Raw genomic sequence first — 24000 nt, forward strand, 5'->3', positions numbered from 1 at the left:
TAGTACAATTTGACCCTAAAATTTGTAAATTTTGGCCCTAAAATGTGTACATATTAGCCTTAAATTGGTACATTTTGGCCCTAAAATTGGTACATTTTGGCCCTAAATTTGGTATATTTTTAGCCCTAAAATTAGGACATTCTAGCCCTAAAATTGGTACATTTTGGCCCTAAAATTGGTACATTTTGGCCCTAAATTTGGTATATTTTTAGCCCTAAAATTAGTACATTTTTGCCCCAAAATTGGTATATTTTGGCCCTAAAATTGGTACATTTTGGCCCTGAAGTTGGTATATTTTTAGCCTTAAAATTAGGACATTCTAGCCCTAAAATTAGTAAATTTTGGCCCTAAAATTGGTACATTTTGGCCCTAAATTTGGTATATTTTTAGCCCTAAAATTAGGACATTTTAGCCCTAAAATTAGTAAATTTTTGCCCCAAAATTGGTATATTTTGGCCCTAAAATTGGTACATTTTGGCCCTAAATTTGGTATATTTTTAGCCCTAAAATTAGGACATTCTAGCCCTAAAATTGGTACATTTTGGCCCTAAAATTGGTACATTTTGGCCCTAAATTTGGTATATTTTTAGCCCTAAAATTAGTACATTTTTGCCCCAAAATTGGTATATTTTGGCCCTAAAATTGGTACATTTTGGCCCTGAAGTTGGTATATTTTTAGCCTTAAAATTAGGACATTCTAGCCCTAAAATTAGTAAATTTTGGCCCTAAAATTGGTACATTTTGGCCCTAAATTTGGTATATTTTTAGCCCTAAAATTAGGACATTTTAGCCCTAAAATTAGTAAATTTTTGCCCCAAAATTGGTATATTTTGGCCCTAAAATTGGTACATTTTGGCCCTAAATTTGGTATATTTTTAGCCCTAAAATTAGGACATTTTAGCCCTAAAATTAGTAAATTCTTGCCCCAAAATTGGTATATTTTGGCCCTAAAATTGGTACATTTTGGCCCTGAAGTTGGTATATTTTTAGCCTTAAGATTAGGACATTCTAGCCCTAAAATTAGTAAATTTTGGCCCTAAAATTGGTACAATTTGGCCCTAATTTTGGTGCATTTTGGCCTTAAAATTTGTATATTTTGGCCCTAAAATTGGTACATTTTGGCCCTAAAATTGGTAGGTGCTAGCAAAATGAGAAGTATTGAAATATGTAATGAATAATGAAGTAATTGCTAATAGTAAGTAATAATAACCTGGTAGTGGTAGCCCTCGCAGCGCTCACAGTGCCAGCAGCAGGGCACACCTTTCACCACCTTCTTCCTCTCCCCAGCACGACAGGGCAGGCTGCAAACTGACGCTGGCAGCGATGGGTGGCCTCTCTTCCAGCGCATGGCCTCCACCTGGGGGTCATTGAACGGGCACACAGGAATTTAGCGGCACTTCACAGCAAAACATAAAATGATGCAAACCTCCAGCACTTTGAAAGAAAGGCGGAGTGTGGATTTAAAGACTCGGCTTGGTTGCCATGCAGCTTCTCCCTGTTGCTAAGCGCGTCAGTAGCAAGAACAGAAATGTTTGGAAAAGAATAACGAGGAACTTAAGTCAAATAAAGTAAGATGCATGAAAAAGACGTGTTTTAACAGAAAAGGCTGTTTTCCATGTGCAGTTTGGCAGCTGGCTGGAGACGTGAATACACCCGTCAGGAAAATAATGACTTCACGTCTTCACGTGTCGGCGCCTGAGCAGAAGTGTAAATTAGTGTAGTTACAACTCTTTTTTACATCTCATGATGTTTGATCAGAGCAGATTGACTTTTCCCGTGCATGCCTAATTCATAAAACTTGACTTTTTTTATTTTTTTATAACAGAACAGAGACTAGACCAGAATGTAATTTTACTCACCGACATGTGGTTTGTACTTTATCTGTGCAGGCCTAAACGCCATCAGAAGCACTCACCTACTTCTAGTATTTGAGCCAAGAAATTATACACATTTATTCCAAACTGTATACCCTCAATTCTGGACTATAAGTCGCTACTTTTTTCCTCCGCTTTGAAACCTGTGGCTTATAAAACGGTGCGGCTAATTTATGCATTTTTTCTTCACAAACCGCCGTAATCCAACAAATAGTTGTCAATGGATGCTGAAAAGGTGTGTAGTTGTTTTTTCGATGTACATCGGCCCCTATGTCTTGTGTTTATATTATTATTATTATTATTATTATTATTATTATTATTATTATCCAGGGGGCATTTGGGAGTTTTGGGGCTCACATCTGGTTGCCCTAAAATAGGTAAGTTTTAACTGGGGATAAACACGCTTGCAGAATTTGGTGCGTTTTAGACTATGTTTACAGGGTTTAAAAACATAATAATAAAGATAATTACAATTAGACTCCTTGAAATGTATTTATATTAATTGCAGTTTTTGGGAAGCTTTTGTGGTAAGGCCTAAACACCATCAGAAGCACTCACCTACTTCTAGTATTTGAGCCAAGAAATTATACATATTTATTCCAAACTGTATACCCTAAATTCTGGACTTTAAATCGCTAGTTTTTTCCTCCGCTTTGAAACCTGTGGCTTATAAAATGGTGCGGCAAATGTATGCATTTTTTCTTCACTAACCGCCGTAATCCAACAAATAGTTGTCAACGGACGCTGAAAAGGTGTGTAGTTGTTTTTTAGATGTACATCGGCCCCTTTGTCTTGTGTTTATATTATTATTATTATTATTATTATTATTATTATTATCCAGGGGGCATTTGGGAGTTTTGGGGCTCACATCTGGTTGCCCTAAAATAGGCAAGTTTTAACTGGGGAAAAACATGCTTGCAAAATTTGGTGCGTTTTAGACTATGTTTACAGGGTTTAAAAACATAATAATAAAGATAATTACAATTAGACTCCTTGAAATGTATTTATATTAATTGCAGTTTTTGGGAAGCTTTTGTGGTAAGGCCTAAACACCATCAGAAGCACTCACCTACTTCTAGTATTTGAGCCAAGAAATTATACATATTTATTCCAAACTGTATACCCTCAATTCTGGACTATAAGTCGCTACTTTTTTCCTCCGCTTTGAAACCTGTGGCTTATAAAACGGTGTGGCTAATTTATGCATTTTTTCTTCACAAACCGCCGTAATCCAACAAATAGTTGTCAACGGACGCTGAAAAGGTGTGTAGTTGTTTTTTAGATGTACATCGGCCCCTATGTCTTGTGTTTATATTATTATTATTATTATTATTATTATTATTATTATTATTATTATCCAGGGGGCATTTGGGAGTTTTGGGGCTCACATCTGGTTGCCCTAAAATTGGTAAGTTTTAACTGGGGATAAACACGCTTGCAGAATTTGGTGCGTTTTAGACTATGTTTACAGGGTTTGCAAACATAATAATAAAGATAATTACAATTAGACTCCTTGAAATGTATTTATATTAATTGCAGTTTTTGGGAAGCTTTTGTGGTAAGGCCTAAACACCATCAGAAGCACTCACCTACTTCTAGTATTTGAGCCAAGAAATTATACATATTTATTCCAAACTGTATACCCTCAATTATGGACTTTAAATCGCTAGTTTTTTCCTCCGCTTTGAAACCTGTGGCTTATAAAACGGTGTGGCTAATTTATGCATTTTTTCTTCACAAACCGCCGTAATCCAACAAATAGTTGTCCATGGATGCTGAAAAGGTGTGTAGTTGTTTTTTAGATGTACATCGGCCCCTATGTCTTGTGTTTATATTATTATTATTATTATCCAGGGGGCATTTGGGAGTTTTGGGGCTCACATCTGGTTGCCCTAAAATAGGTAAGTTTTAACTGGGGAAATATACACTTGCTAAATTTGGTGAGTTTTAGACTATGTTCTAGGGTTTAAAAAACATAATAATAATAAAAATAATAATAATTAGACTCCTTGAAATGTATTTATATTAATTGCAGTTTTTGGGAAGCTGGTATTTTTTGTATATTTGTTGCAAGGTCTTTCTCTGCAGGCCGAAACATCATCAGAAGCACTCACCTACTTCTAGTATTTGAGCCAAGAAATTATACACATTTATTCCAAACTGTGTACCCTAAATTCGGGACTATAAGCAGCTACTTTTTTTTCCTCCGCTTTGAACCCTGTGGCTTGTAAAAAAGTGCGGCTAATTTATACATTTTTTCTTTGCTAACCGCCGTAATCCAACAAATAGTTGTCAACCGACGCTGAAAAGGTGTGTTGTTGTGCTCTTTGTGCTGTGGTGTGAACTTTTACAGTATTTCCTTCCGTTTATTACTTTCAACCGGAAGTACAACTGCTGGATTCTTCATTCATTGCTCCAAGCAACATTGGTACATTTTATAATATAACTAAAACTATTTATACTCACTAAACCGTTCAACGTGTGATGTCCGTAGGAGTGTTTCATGCATATTTGCATCAAATCAAATCAAAAATCGGAGCTTTATTTGTCCATTCTTAACATGTACAAGACACATAAGAACTGAAATTACATTTTCGGCACAATCCTGCTAAGAGCAGACATACGTTACAGGGAGACAAGACGGGACCGCCAACGGATCAGCCACTTAGGGCGCTCCTTAAAAAGGTGGGAAAAAGGTGACATTGGGGAAGGGGGGGAAGAGTAAAAAAAATATCAGTCTGAGGCTGGACCCTCAGGAATGGTCCAGACTGAGTCCGAGGAAAAAACCTCACATAGCATGGCACACATAAACATGGTACATATAATCACAACAACTCGCAACAGAGTCATCCAACAGGACTTTGGAGGCCGGCAGCTGCTGTTGAGCGCTACTCAGCCCCCACAACCCCGGAGGAATTAAGCAGTGGTGAAGGCGTTGATTTGGGGAGGGGTGTGTGCGTGCATGTATGCCCAATTAACTTGGGTGAGATGTTGGAATTGTCTTTATGGGCCGAGGCCGGCCCCAAGAGTTCAAGAGTCCGACCCAGGTGCTTTTGAAAAAAAAGGGAAAGGTCAAAAGCGTCCATCTTTGAGGAGTCCTCAGGGGAGTGTTTTCAAACAGCCTTTTCCTCAAGGCCATTCGAGGGAGTCAAATCGTAGATTAAGATGTTGTTTTTTCTTCGAGCAGTCAAAACAATGACATTCCTGCTCTGTATGCTGGCTCTGACAATTCCAATTTATTCTTTCTCTAACTTCATCAAGATAGAATCCACCTTGCGATTCAAATCAGCAATTGCTCCAGTCTGTGATCCCACAGCACGACCCAATCCTTCCATTGCGTTGAACAGCCTGTTGGCCCCTTGAGTGGCTGCCATCGTCTTCCGAATTTGACGATACACCAGAGCAATGCCCAGCCCAATCAGCAAATGCCCTGCGATCACAGCTCCAAATAGGTAGATGTCTTCCACGTCCTCGGTGGAAAGGACTGAGAGGCACATGATTCTCCAAGTATTCCAGGAATCTCTCACGTACCCCGCAGCAATGGTTCCATCAGGGCAGCCAGGCTCCCCCGAACCTCTTTTCCTTGTCGAAAAGACTGTGTCAATTGCGTCGAGAGTCCAGTTGATCAAATTCATTTTGATGTTTAGATTTGAGGACAGCTCAAGAAAAGAGGCTTCAAAAAGTTTAGACAAAGACAGGGACACAAGAAAGCAAGCGGGAAGGAGGAGGAGCAGGGAAAAATGCGACCACCCTCACCAAGAGGCAAGACAGAAAAAAAAAAAAAAAAAAAAAAAAAAAAAAAAAAATCGTAATGTAATTTAGCGAGCGTCGTCAGCATTAGCTAATATGCTAACACGTTTACGAGTGTCTCTATTAGAATTAATTATTTACAATGGCATTATTTTTTTACGATTTCAGTTTCCTAAATTCACTAAGACGTCACCGTGGAGTTATTGAGTCTGTTTAGCCGATTGGAGAGCTAGCTTCTGCAGCTAGCGGGTCCGCGACGATGACTTCTGTTTTGTTTGATAAGCCGTTTTACTGCCGTGTGACAAGCACTGTTTAGAAACAATTAAGGTATGTAAATAAACATTTAAAAAAATCTTTCATACCGGTATTTATCTACGGCTTATGTTCCTGTGCGCCTAATGTATATAAAATGATTTATTTTTGTCTAAAACTTGATGGGTGCGGCTCTAAAGCCTGGAAATTACGTTATCAATTTTCACCTCGAAATATGTCAGTTTTCTACTTATTACTAGGACTAAGGATTTTTATGATCGAATTTGATTTGTTAAAAAAATATATATGTATGCTAGCATGTATGCTAATCGCCACAAATAAATCTCATTTGGGACTTTTTTATTATGACTGAAAAAAGAAAATATAGTTTTACCTCAATATGTGTCCGTTAATTTTCTTATTACTACGACTGTCTTCAACAAAAGGACTTTTATAGTCAGATCTGATTCGTTTGAAAAATATTGTGTATGCTACATGTATGCTAGCATTACAGTTAATATTGGTTTCCATGAATAAACAAACCTCATTTGGTACTATTTTTCATGACTAAAGAGAGAAAATCACTTTTCATCTCAAAATAAGTCCGTTTTCTACTAATTACTGTGCATTACTTTTACAGAGAACCTGACATTTTCATGAGAACACAAACATTACCGAGAAAATGCGCTTCAAACCATTTTGCTGGTGTTTTGTTAGCACTTGGTCAGTTTTCAGTTTCCTAAATTCACCAAAACGTCACCTTGGAGTTATTGAGTCTGTTTAGCTGATTGGAGAGCTAGCTTCCGCAGCTAGCGGGTCCATGACGATGACTTCTGTTTTGTTTGATTAGCCATTTTACTGCCATGTTACAGACACCGTTTGGAAACAATTGAGGTTATGTAAATAAACGTTTACCAAATATTTCTGTAAATAACTTATGTCACTATGTATATATTGGCGACTTATAGTCTGGTGTGGCTAATACAAAAAGGTTTTTTCTTTGTGGCTTGTGCAGCCCTTTGAGACACTCGTTATTTAGGGCTATTTAAGTAAACTTTGATTGATTGATTGATTTTAAAATTTAGTGGGTGCGGCTTATAGTCTGGAAAATATGTTATTTTAATTTTGTAGCGCTTCCAGTAAGGCTAGATTCTATTTTTTTTGTCATGTGTTGCAATCCCAATGCATTCTGCCCAGGACCTTCAGATTTAGGATTGCACACCCGATGTCTCCTAAACTGTATATTTTAGATTCGCCTCAGAGAAAAAGAGAAACACATTGATACCCACCATGACGTCAGCATGTTTTGTTCTCTGATTGTTTCATCGGAGCAAAACTGTTTGGCAAACACCATAACATGAGCATTTTTCACCCTCTGATTGATCGACCAAAGCTAATAGATTCAAATAAACACCTTGGCATCAGAATTGTCCATCCTCTGATTGGTTGATCAAAGCTAATAGATTAAAATAAACACCTTGGCATCAGCATTTTCCATCCTCTGATTGCTGATCAGAGCAAAACTGTTTGACAAACACCATAACATGAGCATTTTCCACCCTCTGATTGATTGATCAAAGCTAATAGGTTCAAATAAACACCATGACATCAGCAATTTCCATCCTCTGATTGGTTGATCAAAGCTAATAGGCTCAAATAAACACCATGTCATCAGCATTTTCCGTCCTCCGATTGGTGATCAGAGCAAAACTGTTTGACAAACACCATAACATGAGCATTTTCCACCCTCTGATTGATTGTTTAAAGCTAACAGGTTCAAATAAACACCATGACATCAACAATTTCCATCCTCTGATTGGTTGATCAAAGCTAATAGGCTCAAATAAACACCATGACATCAGCATTTTCCGTCCTCCGATTGGTGATCAGAGCAAAACTGTTTGACAAACACCATAACATGAGCATTTTCCACCCTCTGATTGATTGTTTAAAGCTAACAGGTTCAAATAAACACCATGACATCAACAATTCCCATCCTCTGATTGGTTGATCAAAGCTAATAGGCTCAAATAAACACCATGACACCAGCATTTTCCGTCCTCTGATTGGTGATCAGAGCAAAACTGTTCGACAAACACCATAAGATGAGCATTTTCCACCCTCTGATTGGTCGATCGAAGCTAATAGGTTCAAATAAACACCATGACATCAGCCATTTTCATCGTCTGATTGGTGATCAGAGCTAATCGTTTCAAATAAACACCATGACATAAGCATTTTCTGTCCTCTGATTGGTGATCGGAGCAAAACTGTTTGACAAACACAGTAATATGAGCATTTTCCACCCTCTGATTGATTGATCAAAGCAAAACTGTTTGACAAACACCATAACATGAGCATTTTCCACCCTCTGATTGGTCGATCAAAGCTAAAAGATTCAAATAAACACCATGGCATCAGCATTTTCCGTCCTCTGATTGGTGATCAGAGCAAAACTGTTTGACAAACACTATAATATGAGCATTTTCCACCCTCTGATTGGTCGATCAAAGCTAATAGGTTCAAAAAATACACCATGACATCAACAATTTCCATCCTCTGATTGGTTGATCAAAGCTAATAGGTTCAAATAAACCCACATCTGCGGTCCTCTCCAAGGTTTGTCATTGTCATCCCACTGGGTTGAGTTTTTCCTTGCCCTGATGTGGGATCTGAGCCGAGGATGTCGTTGTGGCTTGTGCAGCCCTTTGAGACACTCGTGATTTAGGGCTATATAAGTAAACATTGATTGATTGATTGATTGATACCCAAAGGGCTGTTTACAGAGGTGGAATTGAGGAATTGTGCAAATTTTCAGTTTTTAGTTTGCTTTTAGTCTTTTTTTCCCCCCCCCACAAATACAAGTAGGCCAATAAAATGTGTAAACACGGAAAAACATGCACTGGTTTCTCTCCGCACAGCCAATAATTCCTCATGCGGAAAGCGTTTATCGTCTATTAGCTTGTCATCTGGCTTTTTTTTTAATGAAGTCCTGTGTGGATTTAGAACACCCGGCCCCTACTCTGACTTTGCATATTTGATTCTTTTCGTTATCAACAAGTTCATACAGAACAAAACTAAATCCAATAAAAATCCCACCTTGAGGTGCAGCTTGTTGGTCCAGGATCCAATGACTCTGTACTCTGCAGTGGATCTGTTGGTGATCTGGTACTGGAAGATGTCGTATCGTCCCGGAGCGTCTCCGTTCTCGTTGAAAACCACCGGCGTGCCAGCACTTCCTGCAAAAAATACAAAATAAACGGGCAAAGGCTGATTGGAAGGAGTTTAAACCGGTCTCTTGATGTTTACCTCCTATTTAAAACCTGATTATCCCGACATGCAGTACTAACATAACTCTGTGCTGCAGTGTGACTAACTACATGCATGACTACATTTAGGTCTGCGCTTCGCTCGGGAGTCAACAACTCTGGTTTCTCTTTCCGATCTGTTTGCCCCTCGTCCCGTTTTTCTTCCTTCTGCCTTTCACGGCGAGACAAGCCAATCGGTAATCCAATCACGACGTACCTGCGGTTATGGAAATAGAACCCACGTACTATAAGTCATCGATACGGTAGGGATGCGGCTAAGGATACATAAAAATAAATAAATAAATACAAACATCCGAAAGGCATTGAAGGGGAACTGCACTTTATTTGGAATTGTGCAAAATCACGGGAATATTCAAAGTTGGAAACTTTCCATGGGAATTAACGGGAATAAATGGGAAATTAATGGGAATAAACATTGAATGCAACATGCTAGATTATTAGCTAAAACAACCTGATTTAAGGCAAATTCAGTTGAATTTCAACCCTTCACTGTGCATTCCTCCGTCACATATTAGTGCATTCTTCTATCACATGCACAGATAATTCCCAGCATGCTACACACTACAGCAGGGCTACTGAGGCCTAGGGTTGCAACATTCCGGGAATGTTCCAAATTGGAAACTTTCCATGGGAATTAACGGGAATAAATGGGAAATTAATGGGAATAAACATTGAATGCAACATGCTAGATCTTGCAGCATGATTATTAGCTAAAACAACCTGATTTAATGCAAATTCAGTAGAATTTCAACCCTGCACTGTGCATTCCTCCATTCCTCCATGCATTTATCAATCCCGGGCTCGGGATCTTTCTGTGTGGAGTTTGCATGTTCTCCCCGTGAATGTGTGGGTTCCCTCCGGGTACTCCGGCTTCCTCCCACCTCCAAAGACATGCACCTGGCGATAGGCTCCTCCCACCTCCAAAGACATGCACCTGGGGATAGGCTCCTCCCACCTCCAAAGACATGCACCTGGGGATAGGCTCCTCCCACCTCCAAAGACATGCACCTGGGGATAGGTTGATTGGCAACACTAAATTGGCCCTAGTGTGTGAATGTGAGTGTGAATGTTGTCTGTCTATCTATCTGTGTTGGCCCTGCGATGAGGTGGCCACTTGTCCAGGGTGTACACCGCCTTCCGCCCGAATGCAGCTGAGATAGGCTCCAGCACCCCCCGCGACCCCAAAAAGGGACAATCGGTGGAAAATGGATGGATGGATGGAACCTGATTTAATGCAAATTCAGTAGAATTTCAACCCTGCACTGTGCATTCTTCCATCAAATGTGCAGTGCATTCCTCCATCACATGCACAGATAATTCCCAGCATGCTACACACTACAGCAGGGCTACTGAGGCCTAGGGTTGCAACATTCCAGGAATGTTCAAAATTGGAAACTTTCCATGGGAATTAACGGGAAATTAATGGGAATAAACATTGAATGCAACATGCTAGATCTTGCAGCATGATTATTAGCTAAAACAACCTGATTTAATGCAAATTCAGTAGAATTTCAACCCTGCACGGTGCATTCCTCCGTCACATATGCATTGCATTTATCAATCCCGGGCTCGGGATCTTTCTGTGTGGAGTTTGCATGTTCTCCCCGTGACTGCGTGGGTTCCCTCCGGGTACTCCGGCTTCCTCCCACCGCCAAAGACATGCACCTGGGGATAGGCTCCTCCCACCTCCAAAGACATGCACCTGGGGATAGGTTGATTGGCAACACTAAATTGGCCTTGGTGTGTGAATGTGAGTGTGAATGTTGTCTGTCTATCTGTGTTGGCCCTGCGATGAGGTGGCCACTTGTCCAGGGTGTACCCCGCCTTCCGCCTGAATGCAGCTGAGATAGGCTCCAGCACTGCCCGCGACTCCAAAAAGGGACAAACGCTAGAAAATGGATGGATGGATGGAACTTGATTTAATGCAAATTCAGTAGAATTTCAGCCCTGCACTGTGCATTCCTCCATCACAAATTCCGGGAATATTCAAAATTGGAAATTTTCCATGGGAATTAACGTGAATTAATGGAACAATAATGGGAATAAACATTGAATGCAACATGCTAGATCTTGCAGCATGATTATTAGCTAAAACAACCTGATTTAATGCAAATACAGTAGAATTTCAACCCTGCACTGTGCATTCCTCCGTCACATGTGCAGTGCATTCTTCCATCACATGCACAGATAAATCCCAGCATGCTACACACTACAGCAGGGCTACTGAGGCCACACTGGGTGTGTGTTAATTCAGAAGAACACAACCTGACCATATAAATGGGAGCCATTACCTCCCTGCTTGGCACTCAGCATCAAGGGTTGGAATTGGGGGCTGAATCACCAAAAATGATTCCCAGGCGCGGCCACCGCTGCTGCCCACTGCTCCCCTCACCTCCCAGGGGGTGAACAAGGGGATGGGTCAAATGCAGAGGACAAATTTCACCACACCTAGTGTGTGTGTGACAATCATTGGTACTTTAATTTTAATGTGAAAGTGTCAGAAAAACAACTCACTTAAGTCATAACTTAAATGTTGGCGCCGAGCTAGACAGGTAGTCTCTTCTCAAGGATAGGGCTATCACTCTTGCATTCCGAAGTCCCAATTAGAGCCTCTTTTCCTACGAGAAGTGATCCAACCCGCCTGCGAATGTCAAACTAAGGGGTCTTATCTGATTATGTGCTCAAACTGAAATACCACTATTTAATTAAACTCAGTGGTTCGCCTTCTCCAAGTTGGGTTTAAATCTTCACCAGAAGCAAAACACGATATGAGTTAACTGGTTCACTTCAGAAGTTTATGTCAAACAGAATTTTCAACTGTTTTCCCTGAAATTATATTAGCCTATACAAGAGATGTCCGATAATGGCTTTTTTGCAGATATTCCGATATTGTCCAACTCTTAATTACCGATTCCGATATCAACCGATACCGATATATACAGTCGTGGAATTAACACATTATTATGCCTAATTTTGTTGTGATGCCCCGCTGGATGCATTAAACCAGTGGTCCCCAACCACCGGGACAGTCTGCAGGGATACAGTTCGTAAGCACACATGTTTGTATTTATTTATGGAAAAAAAACCAAAAAAAAAATTTTTTTTAAATGCACCCGGAAGAGTTAGTGCTGCAAGGGGTTCTGGGTATTTGTTGTGTTGTGTTTATGTTGTGTTACGGTGCGGATGATCTCCCAAAATGTGTTTGTCATTCTTGTTTGGTGTGGGTTCACAGTGTGGCGCATATTTGTAAAAGTGTTAAAGTTGTTTATACGGTCACCCTCAGTGTGACCTGTATGGCTGTTGACCAAGTATGCCTTGCATTCACTTGTGTGTGTGAAAAGCCGTAGATATTATGTGACTGGGCCGACACGCAAAGGCAGTGCCTTTAAGGTTTATTGGCGCTCTGTACTTCTCCCTATGCGGCGTTTTAAAAAGTCATACATTTTACTTTTTGAAACCGATACCGATAATTTCCGATATTACATTTTAAAGCATTTATCGGCCGATAATATCGGCAGTCCGATATTATCGGACATCTCTAGCCTATACCATATTAGCTACAAACGGTTTTACCCGATGACTTGATTAATCTTACAAAATAATCAATAGCTTCAGCCCTAAGTAACTCTACTGATACCATATAACGCGTTTTCAAGATGTGTAGCGAAGCCTGCTTTTTATCGCCACGTGGGCGGGTTCCGGGTCATGTTCACGAGTACACATATCACTGGTAACTCATTAAAAAGCACATTTATCAAAAACAACTCGCCTTACTGGAGGTTTTAGGAAAAGATACAACAAGACGCTAAACACGGTCGTTCCGCTGAACTTCCGATGTCTCCTCTCCAAGAAAACATCTGCTTTCTCGCTCCCGCACACCCTTGATTCTCCTGCAGGAATTTTGGATGCACAAATTGACGTTTTTTTCTGCAGTCTGTTCGCAGTGTTGGCGGCCAAAGCCTTCCCAGCTTCCACACGGCAGCTGTTTCTGACGTCTTTTTCGCCTCTTTATTCCCGGCTGTCTCCCTTTTAACTTTTTAGTCCCGCTTCACCGCGCCGCCACGCCATTGTCTTGCACAGACCACCGCTTCGAAGTCACGTGCGTCCCCTCTCACCCTTTCAGACAACCGTTCTAGGGCTGTAAAAAAAAAAACAATGAAGGGTAAATATCTAGATTTCTTCTTTTGCTTTTAGTCCAAACATCATCCTTACAAGAGAAGGGGGAGAAATATGAATTTCTCCCGGTTTCCACCCGGACAACATTAATGGGGGCGTGCCTTAATGGCGCTGCCTTCAACGTCCTCTACAACCTGTCGTCACGTCCGCTTTTCCTCCATACAAACAGCGTGCTGGCCTAGTCACATACTACATGTGGCTTTTACACACAGAAGTGAATGCAAGGCACGCTTGGTCAACAGCCATACAGGTCACACTGAGGGTGTCCGTATAAACAACTCTAACACTGTTACAAATATGCGCCACACTGTGAACCCACACCAAAGAAGAATGACAAACACATTTCGCACTGTAACACAACAAAACAAATACCCAGAACCCCTTGCAGCACTAACTTTTCCAGGACGCCACTATACACACCCCCTCTACCACCAAACCCCGCCCCCCCAACACCACCCTTGCCCACCAAGTTAATGTTGATATTTACCTCAGAAGGCTGCAAATAGAAAAGAGGCATTACATTTTTTATTTAAATTGGATTTAATATACCATTGATGTTTTTTCGTTTGTTTTTTGAAAGTTGATTCTGCACTATTAAGTTATATAAGCGTTGCTTGTTCCATATTCAGTGTTACAGCAAATCAGTGTAGCAAACTGAGCAATAATTAACGTTTTATTCATGCACTTTCTCTTGCTACTTCAAAGCTTGAACGTTTGATTCATTCATTATTGTTATTTTATTTTCAAATGTATTATTAGCTTGTGGAAAAGGTTTATTTTGATATTTACCTCAGAAGGCTGCAAATAGAAAAGAGGCATTCAATTTTTATTTAAATTGTATTTGATATGCCATTGATATTTTTTAATTATTATTATTTGAAACTGGATTTTGCATGTCACTATAAAGTCACGGACTCATTGATGGTTTACAAACTGAGTTCGGAGAGGAAGTGACGTCAGAAAGACCGCGCCCCACACAGGAAGTGACGTCAGAAAGACCGCGCCCCACACAGGAAGTGACGTCAGAAAGAACGCGTCACAGCCAGCTTCATAACAAAGCGGTTTGGTAACTGGGAGCTAACCACTGACTAACCAGACACGCCCGTGTTTCTCCTTCCGTCTGTACAGACGCTGGTGGAAATCACACATGAATACCTTAAGAGAAAGCCATTGCAGCTATTCGGGATACAACACTTCTCAGACGGCAAGAGAACTTTCCAACGTCCAGGTCAGCTGTGATTCTACTTAGCGAAAAACTTTGTCCATTTGTCGAAGGAGAGACAACGAGAATGCAAGCTCCCGTGGATGTGATAATAGACTGTATTTATATTATTCACATGTGAATAATGCTGTATAATAGACTGTATTTATGTTATTCACATGGGAATAATGCTGTATAATAGACTGTATTTATATTATTCACATGTGAATAATGCTGTATAATAGACTGTATTTGTATTATTCACATGTGAATAATGATGTATAATAGACTCTATTTATATTATTCACATGTGAATAATGCTGTATAATAGACTGTATTTATACTATTAACATGTGAATAATGCTGTATAATAGACTGTATTTATATTACTCACATGTGAATAATGCTGTATAACAGACTGTATTTATATTACTCACATATAAATGTTGTATAATAGACTGTATTTATATTACTCACATGTGAATAATGCTGTATAATAGACTATATAATTCACATGTGAATAATGCTGTATCATAGACCGTATTTATATTATTCACATGTGCATAATGCTGTATAATAGACTGTATTTATATTATTCACATGTGCATAATGCTGTATAATAGACTGTATTTATATTATTCACATGTGCATAATGCTGTATAATAGACTGCATTTATATTATTCACATTTGAATAATGCTGTATAATAGACTGTATTTATATTACTCACATGTGAATAATGCTTTATAATAGACTATTTATATTATTCACATGTGAATAATGCTGTATAATAGACTGTATTTATATTACTCACATGTGAATAATGCTTTATAATAGACTATATTATTCACATGTGAATAATGCTGTATAATAGACCGTATTTATATTATTCACACGGGAATAATGCTGTATAATAGGCTGTATTTATATTACTCACATGTGAATAATGCTGTATAATAGACTATATAATTCACATGTGAATAATGCTGTATCATAGACGTATTTATATTATTCACATGTGCATAATGCTGTATAATAGACTGTATTTATATTATTCACATATGAATAATGCTGTATAATAGACTGTATATATATTACTCACATGTGAATAATGCTGTATAGTATTTATATTACTCACATGTGAATAATGCTGTATAATAGACTGTATTTATATAATTCACATGTGAATAATGCTGTAATAGACTGTATTTATATTATTCACATGTGAATAATGCTGCATAGTATTTATATTACTCACATGTGAATAATGCTGTATAATAGACTGTATTTATATTATTCACATGTGAATAAAAGTGTATAATAGACCGTATTTATATTATTTACATGTGAATAATTCTGTATAAAATACTGTATGTATATTATTCACATGTGAATAATGCTGTATAATAGACTGTATTTATATTATTCGCATGTGAATAATGCTGTATAATAGACTGTATTTATATTACTCACATGTGAATAATGCTTTATAATAGACTATTTATATTATTCACATGTGAATAATGCTGTATAATAGACTGTATATATATTACTCACATGTGAATAATGCTGTATAGTATTTATATTACTCACGTGTAAATAATGCTGTATAATAGACCGTATTTATATTATTCACATGTGAATAATTCTGTATAAAATACTGTATGTATATTATTCACATGTGAATAATTCTGTATAATAGACTGTATTTATATTACTCACATGTGAATAATGCTTTATAATAGACTATATTATTCACATGTGAATATATTATTCACATATGAATAATGCTGTATAATAGACTGTATTTATATTATTCACATGTGAATAATGCCGTATAATAGACTGTATTTATATTATTAACATGTGAATAATGCTGTATAATAGACTGTATTTATATTATTCACATGTGAATAATGCTGTATAGTATTTATATTACTCACATGTGAATAATGTTGTATAATAGACTGTATTTATATTATTCACATGTGAATAATGCTATATAATAGACTGTATTTATACTATTCACATGTGAATAATGCTGTATAATAGACTGTATTTATATTACTCACATGTGAATAATGCTGTATAATAGACTGTGTTTATATTACTCACATATAAATGTTGTATAATAGACTATATTTATATTACTCACATGTGAATAATGCTGTATAACAGACTGTATTTATATTACTCACATATAAATGTTGTATAATAGACTGTATTTATATTATTCACATGTGAATAATGCTGCATAATACACTCTATTTACATTATTCACATGTGATTAATGCTGTATAATAGACTGTATTTATATTATTTGCTTGTGAATAATGCTGTATAATAGACTGTATTTATATTATTCGCATGTGAATAATGCTGTATAATAGACTGTATTTATATTACTCGCATGTGAATAATGCTTTATAATAGACTATTTATATTATTTACATGTGAATAATGCTGTATAATAGACTTTATTTATATTATTCACATGTAAAAAATACCTAAGTGTTTATTGTTTATTGTTTACTGTGGTGCTGAATTTCCCCCAGGGATCAATAAAGTACTTTCTATTCTATTCTATCCAGTATTAGTTATTTGGAAATATTAGTTTACGCCTACTTACTGTTGTGTAGATGTCCTAATGATGTGTGCATCAACACAGTTGGGATGTAACGACATGAAGATTTCATACCGCGGTTATCGTGACCAAAATGATCACAGTTTAACATTAACATCGCGGTATTGTGCAATGTACTAAAATAAATTGGCATGTTTAGAAAAGCCACCGTTTTGCACGTTTTGTGTTTTAGTCTCGAATTTGTTTCATGGCTAAACTTTTATTGTTGTACTGTAGCACTTTACGATTCATTTCAACCAAAGGGCGTGATAAATAAAGTCTGTTATGATTACGAATGACTTCCGCCGTGGGTTGTCCTACCCTGTGCGGCGGTACTTGGACGCGCCATAAAACACCCGCGTGGATTTCCCTCGGAGAAAAGATCGATCATCATAATTCCATTTTTTAGAGAGCACAAGCTTGCAGGTTCAACGTCTTAGTTGCTCAGACAGAAATGTGTTAATATAAGTTTAGATTGAAGTAGGCTGTTCTCAATGGGGAAAGACGTACGATTAGATTGGTAGAGTGGCCGTGCCAGCAACTTGAGGGTTCCGGGTTCGATCCCCGCCCCCGCCGTCCTAGTCACTGCCGTTGTGTCCTTGGGCAAGGCATTTTACCCACCTTCTCCCAGTGAATAATGTTGTATAATAGACCGTATTTATATTATTCACATGTGAATAATGCTGTATAATAGACTGTATTTATATTATTCACATGTGAATAATGCTGTATAATAGACTGTATTTATATCATTCACATGTGAATAATGCTGTATAATAGACTGTATTTATATTACTCACATGTGAATAATGCTGTATAATAGACTGTGTTTATATTACTCACATATAAATGTTGTATAATAGACTGTATTTATATTACTCACATGTGAATAATGCTGTATAACAGACTGTATTTATATTACTCACATATAAATGTTGTATAATAGACTGTATTTATATTACTCACGTGTGAATAATGCTGTATAATAGACTATATAATTCACATGTGAATAATGCTGTATCATAGTCCGTATTTATATTATTCACATGTGCATAATGCTGTATAATAGACTGTATTTATATTATTCACATGTGCATAATGCTGTATAATAGACTGCATTTATATTATTGACATGTGAATAATGCTGTATAATAGACTATATTTATATTACTCACATGTGAATAATGCTTTATAATAGACTATATTTTTCACATGTGAATAATGCTGTATAATAGACCGTATTTATATTATTCACACGGGAATAATGCTGTATAATAGACTGTATTTATATTATTCACATGTGAATAATGCTGTATAATAGACTGTATTTATATTATTCACATATGAATAATGCTGTATAATAGACTGTATATATATTACTCACATGTGAATAATGCTGTATAGTATTTATATTACTCACATGTGAATAATGCTGTATAACAGACTGTGCCACCCACACTGGTTTAAATGTAACTTAGATATTGGGTTTCGCCATGTAAACGCGCTTTCAGTCACTAGAGAAAAAGCGCTATATAAATATAATTCACTTCACGCCATTTTAATTCTAAAGTTCATTCTACTGCTAACCGTCAGAAGTTTATACAGTTTTGTTTTCCAGTGGAAAAAAATCCAAACGCTGTGTTTTAGTTCTGATGTAGCACACCCCTCCCCCGGCACGCCACCGTGATTGGATAGAATCCTAACTCGTCCCAGATGGAATTACATTTAATTGGATTGAGTCTCCGTCAATTATTTTGGTGTGGTTTTCATTCGTCCACCAAACTGTCAATTAATGTTATTATTAGATGTGTTGCAATGTGCATTAACTAAGACAAACATTTTTAGTCAACAAAATGAACACTGGGGCGCATCGATTCCTTTAAAAAAAGTCGAATGATGCGGACACGTTTGTTGCTTGGTACTTTATTTTACCCTCCTGCCTCGGAGACTTGGAATGTTTAAGTAATATGCAGCTATCATTTTTCGATACTTGTTTATATTGAAAAATGTGCTGTTTTACACCGTTATTTTGTTCATTCCGGACACAGATTACGTAGGTCTAGCTTGTGTGCTTAGCTGTTGTGTAGCTGCTATAGTAACCTACTAGGGTTGTACGTATACCGGTACTGGTATAGCATCAGGGTATTAATGAATCAAAAACGGTACTATACTCTGTTAGAAAAGTACCGGTTCCCGGGCATGACGGCGCGTCGTCACGTGGTGACAATTGCTGGTTTTACCAGCAGAGGAGCATGTTCGGCAGCGCACAATCACGGAGTACTTACAAGCAGACGCAGCGTGTAGACAGAAAAGGGAGAACGGACGCATTTTTGCCTAATATCTAACGATAAAGGTGAAGTTATAACACTGAAATGCCCTCAGGAAGAGGTGCTTTAAGACATGGCTAACTAGCTAGCGGCTAATGTCCAACTGCAGTCTGCAGTGTTTTAACTACTTCGAAATCACTAATCCTGGTCTCCGTGGCGACAAATAAAGTAGGTTTCTTACAAGTATCATCCCTCCAGGACGAGGAATAGCTAAACATGCTTCACTACACACCGTAGCTCACCCCCGTCACAATGTAAACAAACGCCATCGGTGGATCTACACCTGACATCCACTGTAATGATACCAAGTACAATAGCGTAGTCGATACTACTATGATTACACTTACAAACCCCGTTTCCATATGAGTTGTGAAATGGTGTTAGATGTAAATATAAACGGAATACAATGATTTGCAAATCCTTTTCAAGCCATATTCAGTTGAATATGCTACTAAGACAACATATTTCATGTTCAAACTCATAAACTTTATTTGTTTTTTGCAAATAATAATGAACTTAGAATTTCATGGCTGCAACACGTGCCAAAGTAGTTGGGAAAGGGCATGTTCACCACTGTGTTACATGGCCTTTCCTTTTAACAACACTGAGAACTGAGGAGACACATTTTTGAAGCTTCTCAGGTGGAATTCTTTCCCATTCTTGCTTGATGTACAGCTTAAGTTGTTCAACAGTCCGGGGGTCTCCCTTCTGCTATTTTAGGTGCCACACATTTTCAATGGGAGACAGGTCTGGACTACAGGCAGGCCAGTCTAGTACCCACACTCTTTTACTATGAAGCCACGTTGATGTAACACGTGGCTTGGCATTGTCTTGCTGAAATAAGCAGGGGCGTCCATGGTAACATATGTTGCTCCAAAAGCTGTATGTACCTTTCAGCATTAATGGTGCCTTCACAGATGTGTAAGTTACCCATGTCTTGGGCACTAATACACCCCCATACCATCACACATGCTGGCTTTTACACTTTGCGCCTATAACAATCCGGATGGTTCTTTTCCTCTTTGGTCCGGAGGACACCACGTCCACAGTTTCCAAAAACAATTTAAAATGTGGACTCGTCAGACCACAGAACACTTTGCCACTTTGTATCAGTCCATCTTAGATGAGCTCAGGCCCAGCGAAGCCGACGGCGTTTCTGGGTGTTGTTGATAAACGGTTTTCGCCTTGCATAGGAGAGTTTTAACTTGCACTTACAGATGTAGCGACCAACTGTAGTTACTGACAGTGGGTTTCTGAAGTGTTCCTGAGCCCATGTGGTGATATCCTTTACACACCGATGTGGCTTGTTGATGCAGTACAGCCTGAGGGATGGAAGGTCACGGGCTTAGCTGCTTACGTGCAGTGATTTCTCCACATTCTCTTTGATGATATTACGGAGCGTAGATGGTGAAATCCCTAAATTCCTTGCAATAGCTGCTTGAGAAAGGTTGTTCTTAAACTGTTCAACAATTTGCTCAGGCATTTGTTGACAAAGTGGTGACCCTCGCCCCATCCTTGTTTGTGAATGACTGAGCATTTCATGGAATCTACTTTTATACCCAATCATGGCACCCACCTGTTCCCAATGAGCCTGTTCACCTGTGGGATGTTCCAAATAAGTGTTTGATGAGCATTCCTCAACTTTATCAGTATTTATTGCCACCTTTCCCAACTTCTTTGTCACGTGTTGCTGCCATCAAATTCTAAGTTAATTATTATTTGCAAAAAAAAACAATTTTTTATGAGTTTGAACATGAAATATGTTGTCTTTGTAGCATATTCAACTGAATATGGCTTGAAAAGGATTTGCAAATCATTGTATTCCGTTTATATTTACATCTAACACCATTTCCCAACTCATATGGAAACGGGGTTTGTACATTTTTTATCGTCGCAAATTTTTGTTTCTTAAAACTTCTAATTATATTTATAAACTCAGGAAATACGTCCCTGGACACATGAGGACTTTGAATATGACCAATGTATGATCCTGTAACGACTTGGTATCGGATTGATACCTAAATGTGTGGTATCATCCAAAACTAATGTAAAGCATCCAAACAAGAGAAGAATAAGTGATTATTACATTTTAGCAGAAGTGTAGATGGAACATGTTAAAAGAGAAAGTAAGCAGATATTAAAAGTAAATGAACAAATTCATTTTTACAGCTTGTCTTTTATAATTATGACAAAATAATAGGTGTATAAATGACACAATATGTTACTGCATACGTCAGCAGACTAATTAGGAGCATTTGTTTGTTTACTTACTAAAAAAAGACAAGTTGTCTAGTATGTTCACTATTTTATTTAAGGAAAAATGGTTAATGTCTCTAGAGCAGGGGTCACCAACGCGGTGCCCGCGGGCACCAGGTAGCCTGTAAGGACCAGATGAGTAGCCCGCTGGCCTGTTCTAAAAATAGCTCAAATAGCAGCACTTACCAGTGAGCTGCCTCTATTTTTTAAATTGTATTTATTTACTAGCAAGCTGGTCTCGCTTTGCCCGACATTTTTAATTCTAAGACAGACAAAACTCAAATAGAATTTGAAAATCCAAGAAAATATTTTAAAGACTTGGTCTTCACTTGTTTAAATAAATTCATTAATTTTTTTACTTTGCTTCTTATAACTTTCAGAAAGACAATTTTAGAGAAAAAAATACAACTTTAAAAATAATTTTAGGATTTTTAAACACATATACCTTTTTACCTTTCAAATTCCTTCCTCTTCTTTCCTGACAATTTAAATCAATGTTCAAGTAAATTATTTTTTTTATTGTAAAGAATAATAAATACATTTTAATTTAATTCTTCATTTTAGCTTCTGTTTTTTCGACGAAGAATATTTGTGAAATATTTCTTCAAACTTATCATGGTTAAAATTCAAAAAAATTATTCTGGCAAATCTAGAACATCTGTAGAATCAAATTTAAATCTTATTTCAAAGTCTTTTGAATTTCTTTTAAAATTTTTGTTCTGGAAAATCTAGAAGAAATAATGATTTGTCTTTGTTGGAAATATAGCTTGGTCCAATTTGTTATATATTCTAACAAAGTGCAGATTGGATTTTAACCTATTTAAAACATGTCATCAAAATTCTAAAATTAATCTTAATCAGGAAAAATTACTAATGATGTTCCATAAATTATTTTTTTAATTTTTTCAAAAACATTCGAATTAGCTAGTTTTTCTCTTCTTTTTTTCGGTTGAATTTTGAATTTTAAAGAGTCGAAATTGAAGATAAACTATGTTTCAAAATGTAATTGTCATTTTTTTTTCGTGTTTTCTCCTCTTTTAAAGCGTTCAATTAAGTGTAAATATCATTAATTATTAATAATAACATAGAGTTAAAGGTAAATTGAGCAAATTGGCTATTTCTGGCAATTTATCTAAGTGTGTATCAAACTGGTAGCCCTTCGCATGAATCACTACCCAAGAAGTAGCTCTTGGTTCAAAAAGGTTGTTGACCCCTGCTGTAGAATATGCATATTAGCTCATGTCTCATGTAAAGGTGAAGCAGGTGACCAGTGGTTACATTCACTGCTCAATCCAAGTCCTTTTTTAGGCCGATCTTGGCTCTTATCTTTGTGGGCTTTTAAATATTTTTTGCAATTTTTCTTGGCTGCGTCTCTTGCCAAAAGACCACCAGAGAGGAATTAGGCTTCTCTCTACTATAGAGGGGATCAATTTGGCTTTCAGGACCCTCGCTGCCAGATGTTGAAGTTCTTTCCTGGACCTCCTCCAGTCTCTCAAGGCGGGAAAGTGGGTGAAACCTCACATCAGTCGGCCCCTATTTGCTTGTTTTGCCGGCGATGGATGGAGTGGCGATGCATTCACAGTCGGGGAGCATGTGGGAACAAAAGGTGAGGCGCGGTGTTTTGCCACGCGTTGGAACTCGGTTATTATGTCGATAATCCTCACTTGCTACCTGCTGCTGGTAATGGAGCGCCATGTAATAAGCAGGGGATTACATGTCGGTGTGAGGAGTTACCAGTGGGGTATTATTACCAACAGAAGGTGCACCTGTTTGAACCCATGCACTTCATTGTGATAAAGACAAATGTTGAATTTTTCTACAAACCCCAAAACCAGTGAAGTTGGCACGTCTTGCTGAAATAAGCAGGGGCGTCCATGGTAACGTTGCTTGGATGGCAACATATGTTGCTCCAAAAGCTGTATGTACCTTTCAGCATTAATGGTGCCTTCACAGATGTGTAAGTTACCCATGTCTTGGGCACTAATACACCCCCATACCATCACACATGCTGGCTTTTACACTTTGTGCCTATAACAATCCGGATGGTTCTTTTCCTCTTTGGTCCAGAGGACACGACGTCCACAGTTTCCAAAAACAATTTTAAATGTGGACTCGTCAGACCACAGAACACTTTTCCACTTTGCATCAATCCATCTTAGATGAGCTCGGGCCCAGCGAAGCCGACGGCGTTTCTGGGTGTTGTTGATAAACGG

The 24000-nt window shown here is 37.9% G+C and overlaps 1 protein-coding gene across 1 annotated transcript in view; it reads right to left on the reverse strand.

The window, feature by feature from the left end:
- grm8a (glutamate receptor, metabotropic 8a) overlaps positions 1–24000 on the reverse strand; it is a 474494-nt gene that overhangs the window by 34885 nt on the left and 415609 nt on the right. Inside the window, 2 exon segments of the mRNA XM_062066580.1 lie at positions 1211–1357; positions 8976–9115. Coding sequence (XP_061922564.1) covers positions 1211–1357; positions 8976–9115 — 287 coding nt within the window.

The sequence above is a fragment of the Entelurus aequoreus genome, linkage group LG12 (assembly GCF_033978785.1).
Source record: "Entelurus aequoreus isolate RoL-2023_Sb linkage group LG12, RoL_Eaeq_v1.1, whole genome shotgun sequence".
NCBI classification, from domain to species: Eukaryota; Metazoa; Chordata; class Actinopteri; order Syngnathiformes; family Syngnathidae; genus Entelurus; species Entelurus aequoreus.